Source organism: Habropoda laboriosa, unplaced genomic scaffold, assembly GCF_001263275.1.
Source record: "Habropoda laboriosa isolate 0110345459 unplaced genomic scaffold, ASM126327v1 scaffold761, whole genome shotgun sequence".
Lineage (NCBI taxonomy): Eukaryota > Metazoa > Arthropoda > Insecta > Hymenoptera > Apidae > Habropoda > Habropoda laboriosa.
The window spans coordinates 31,160-36,384 of record NW_017100854.1 but is presented as its reverse complement, the minus strand read 5'-3'; the positions used below and the strand labels follow the sequence as shown (position 1 = coordinate 36,384).

At 36.0% G+C, this 5,225-nt stretch overlaps 1 protein-coding gene across 1 annotated transcript in view; it reads left to right on the top strand.

The window, feature by feature from the left end:
• The window catches only part of LOC108577354, a 10,760-nt gene extending 7,670 nt beyond the window's left edge, over positions 1-3,090 (top strand). The window contains exon 5 of the mRNA XM_017940494.1: positions 2,915-3,090. Coding sequence (XP_017795983.1) covers positions 2,915-3,090 — 176 coding nt within the window. The remainder of the gene's footprint in view (positions 1-2,914) is intronic.
• The last annotated feature ends 2,135 nt before the right edge of the window (positions 3,091-5,225 follow it).

Genomic DNA, 5,225 nt, shown 5'->3' with positions numbered 1-5,225 from the left:
TTCCTTTACAATAACAATTTATTGTGTACGAGTCGCTTAGAAATTAACGTCTGCGCTATTAAATATGTCTTACGCGTCAACGTAGGTTCTTTTATCAGCGTGTTACATTATCGACAGCTGACTTAAATTCGTTTGTCTAAACCATTTACCTACAACGCAACTTCCCGTCAAGGGCCTGCAGTGTAAGACCTAAGAGTAGTGGGGATGACGCCTATTTTGCCTCCATTTTGCTAGGGTGTGACGTCAGAGGCTTCACTTTAGGTTTGTCGGACAGTATATACTTACATATTTTTCTTTATACTGGACCTCAACTAGTTTTAAAAACTTATTGTTATTACTTTGGACTATAAAATATTAGGTAAAATTCGGTAATAGCGGACATAGCCCAGATGACCTTGACATATGTTGTGAAGGTAACGTCCCTAAGTAGCCATCAAAACGTTTTAGCCGTTGTGCATTGTTTATTAAAAAGTTATTAACGAAAGAAGTTTGGAGAATATGTTAGTTAACGTTAGTGCTCAAGGACACAATTTGCTGATGTGTATCTAAGAACAGAACATGTATGAGTGGGAAAGGGGCGGAGCTTAACCTGTATCATTGTGACATTAGTATTCGTTATTAAAAGATGTGTATGGACAAATATATTTTTCTTGACAATGTACGCCAATATCACATACACCACCGGCCAAAAATTTGGAATCACCTGCCAATTTACATCAATATTGAATCCGCTATTAATTCTTTATTGATTTGAAATCGATGTTGTGGACATCAATAGCACTTTACCTCATTTCAATTGATTTGAATGATAACAAATTCGTTAAAAAATTATTATAAATGCTAACTCTTTTTTTAAGAATTTTGGTGCAACTTGCAATGCATGGTGATTCCAAACGTTTGGCCAGTAGCGTAGGTTGGTTTGAAGTTGATTTTTTTCGGAATGGGGGTTAGGTTAGGTTAAGTTACATTCACATCAGCAAATTAGATTACATACTAATTGAAGTGTTATATCTAAGAACATAACAATACTTTTATTCATTTCCGACATTATCTATCACATACATTTTGCACTCACAATTTGAAAAAAACATTGATACGTTGTTTGTAATAGTATTTCTTTTAAATACAAATTCGGCAATGTAATGCAGAAAATGAAAATCTCAAATACCATAACGAGGAATATTTGCTTGCAGTTCTCTTCATAATCTTTCTATATTCTGCGTATGAATACCAGTTTCGGTATCAACAAAATTCACCGAATAATTTACGGTTATGTGGATATAATTGCAGTTTTTCAGTGAGTCATACGCTCGCCTCTTATCAGTCTGTGTAATTCAGCTCGGTACAACATGTTGACAAATAAGTGACAACAGAGTTTCAGTACTTCGACTCAGTACAGGCAAAATGAACATATTCTTGGTTCTCTAATAATATGTACAGTATTATGTATATTTCCTCTTCCCTATTTTACATTCGCCAATTTCAATTATGATACCTTCTGCACCATTTTTCTTTGTCCGGCATAAATCTATTGTTGATGGAGTTGATGGCTGGAATCCAATGTACATGCAATATTAGTTTAATATTAAATATAAATAAGTAAAATGGCTATTATCTTACTTACTGCTTGACAAAAATTCGTCCAATCAACAACAGTATTTTCACTCATTTTTAATTCATTTATTAGAAATCTATGCCGTGGTGGAGGTGTCATTAAAGAGAAAATGAACGAATCGACACACCTTTACTATATTTATACGCATTGGTGGGAACCAAATGTTATGTAGTACACTTACGTTAAAATTGCATGCCTTCGTCGTTTTCGGCCTTTAGTATTTTATAATATTTCTTATTAAGATGTTAGCTTTATTTACCACCGTTATCGTAACAAAAACGATTGATTAACTGATGTAAAACTACGGATGATATCTTATCACATTCAGCGATAATACGTTGCTTCATAGCAGCCACTGTAGCTGGAGCTACAGCATAAACTTTTAAATCGGGTGATAAACGTAACCGCGATGCGTGAAGAGTATTTTGACAAATTGAGCGAAAAGTTTATCACTCTGACGTATGCAGACGTATGATTACGTGCAAAAATGCAATTTGTGTTTTTAAATTCCGCAAAACAATCGCTTTTATCTGGCGAACATATCGTTTTTGCGGATTTTTCGGAGAACTATAATTTTATCGTACAGGATGAAGTTAATAGTTATCATTGGAACAAACAATCCGACACAATTCATCCCTTTGTAATATACGCGAATGCAGATTCCGTTATAAAAAGTCATAGCTTGTCATTTCTGGGCAGCTTTTGAAAGGGTGTCCTTTCAGACCTATGGTTCAAACCGAGCAGTCAATTGTTGACTGCGCAGCGCATCGGGACGGCACCCGGATGTCTTTGAAGCTCCATCCTGACTATAATTATGCAATAAACAAAATTGAAATTTGGTGCGCTTATTGATAAACATTCAAAGAACATCTATTTTTTCAGATTTTTAAAAACGTGAGAAGGGGCTCGTTTTTGTGAAATAAACATTAATTTACAATTTTCATATTGATAAAGGGGGCGTATATGACAAACTTAGAAATATACTGAAATATACGGAAATATATATCCATCTTTTGTGACGCGAGTAATAAAAATTGTTTCTGTAAGTCTAGTTTACGAGATAAAAATTCGTTTATACAGTCATGTTTGGCTAAAAACTCGCTTTTTCGCAATTTTCAACACGTTATAATTTGTTAATAACTTCGAAACCAGCAAAATGATGACTTAAACTCATCTTTATTTCAGATAGACTACAACATATTACAGTTTCATGAAAATCGGAAGACATGCCGTCATAAAGTGGTCGATTTGGAGTGGAATGCCTCATACATGTTATTACAAATAATGAAAATATTCTAGATGAACAAAGTTTTAGTCCGACCCTGCATAATTGGATATCAAAACAAAACAGTTATACTATTATAGAAGCTCCGCTTTGCGTGGAAAGTTGTAAACCCGTGTTGAACAGAGTAATTTCAGATTTAGTTTTACATAGAAAGCAACAGTTGTTACGAGTAGATCCTTACTTCGCGTAGTTGATAAATGACATAATTGCACATCTTGCTCCGTATAAAAATCATATGGTGACGAAAATTTTAATAACTTTTGGTAATTAATTACAAAGGAGCACGTTAAGGCGTATCCTGTAGCCGGATTTATGGCAGCGAGTCAAGTGGTCGCCGTCGCAGGCAAATATCGCTTTCTCAAAACACCACAAGTGTTTATTGCGTTGCCTCCGACACTTAGTCCCTAGGACCAGACCCTGCCATAAATCCTGGAGTCTCCGAACGGAAAATAGAAAAGTGGCCCACGACTTTTGCCAACGTCGATGGGCCACTTGACTTTAACAAAGCCTAGAAAAGCGGAGATTCCACAGGATTCCCACGCATCCGTCCACCGAACACTTTCTCCGGTCGTTGTTCACTCCACCCTAAGATAACGCGCTAAGGGCGAAATGGAGGGAGGGTGCGATGCACCGGAGTAAACTGATTGGTGATTTTAGAAAAGGAAAAATCACCAATCAGTGTGTTTTTAGGAAAATGGGAGTCTTCGTCGAGGGAAACCGCAGAGACTAGAGCAGAAACACTTTGCATCCAGAGAGAAACACTTTGCACTTCGCAGTAGACTCTATACCTCGAATTAGTTGTAGAACATAGAACTCAAAATAAAAACTTAGTGTTTCAATCAAGAAACTGGTCCTTCGAAGCCTTAGACCATTAGTCGGCACACACGTGCAGAAACCGGCAAAGCTTGAACGATCGAAAGATCAACCGCAAGCCCTAACAATGACCTACAGATATGTTACTCCAAGGTTAATGTCCTAAGTAACTTTGTTTATATATACATACAAGTATAACTGCCGCTCGGCCTTAGTTTCCGAGATATTCTCCAAATATTTTCAATGCTATACAGGATGTTCACGCTATTACTAGCCATTGTTTTTTTCGCAAATGGTAAGTATGTACTAGAAAAAAATGAAAGAGGAAAACTTTTTGCAGTTTTCTGTGACGAACATAATAACGTATATCAATTTTTTATATTTGCCACATTTTTCAAGAGAATAAGGTGGCCTTTAATTTTTTAAATCAAAGACGAATTCACCCATGTGCTACATAATGACCGCCAGGGTCAGACAAGGTCAGAAATGAAAGAAATATTTCGAACATTAAGTATCAATGTGTTTACGTCAACTGTTTGGTATCGATGTCACTGCTGGATGCATGTGACCGTGACTTCTTCGTTTGTGCGAAAAATGATTCGCGGCGGTTACCGATGAATAGTCTAGAAAAATCTGCCCGGTAAAAAGATAATCGGAACTCTACTGTACTTAGTTTCATATTTTTGAGGTAGTTTCACGCATATATTATTCTACACCAAATCAAAAATTGTTTCACGCTAGCGTTGTTGCATGGAGATCGGATATTAATTTAGCCTAACCTACAGCCAATTGATTTCTCTTTCTTATTTATGTTACAAATGATTATCGTCAATGAGTTAGGTTTCGGTTGGGTTAAACAAAAGTATGGCGGCTGTCAGGTGTCCATCTACGCCAGAATGAAATGTAATCGTAACGTAAATTGAACTGAAGTTTTTAGGAATATCTCTCGGAAACTAAGGCCAAGCGGCGGTTATATGTACACTGCGGTGCATAACTATAGCACCGCCTAAATTTTTTGTTGTTTCGGACTTTAGATTAAAAATGGAAAAAAATTAATTGTAGAAATTGAAAGAGTATGAAAAACAATGAACTTTAGACTAAATCTCATTTAGATTACCCTCTTACACAAAACGATATAATCGAAAGTGTGATTTTCCACACTACAGCATTCCAAACTATAGGACCACATCAATTGAAGTCAAACATAAACGATTTTAACAATTCGTAGGACCACCTTTTTTGTAATTAGCTCAAAAATTCTTTTTGGTAAGCTATCAATAAGTTTTCGAAAAATATCTTTGTTGATTTCGTTACTTGTTCTGATTATCGCATTTTTTAACTCTGAAACGTTTTCGTATTGCCGAATTTCAGCGTAAACGTTCCTCACGATTATGCTCCACATATTTTCCATGGGATTTTGATCGGGCGAACACGCTGGCCATTTAATAATATTAATTCCGTTTGCTTCAAACCATGCCATCACTTTTCGACTTGTGTGTATAGCCGCGTTAT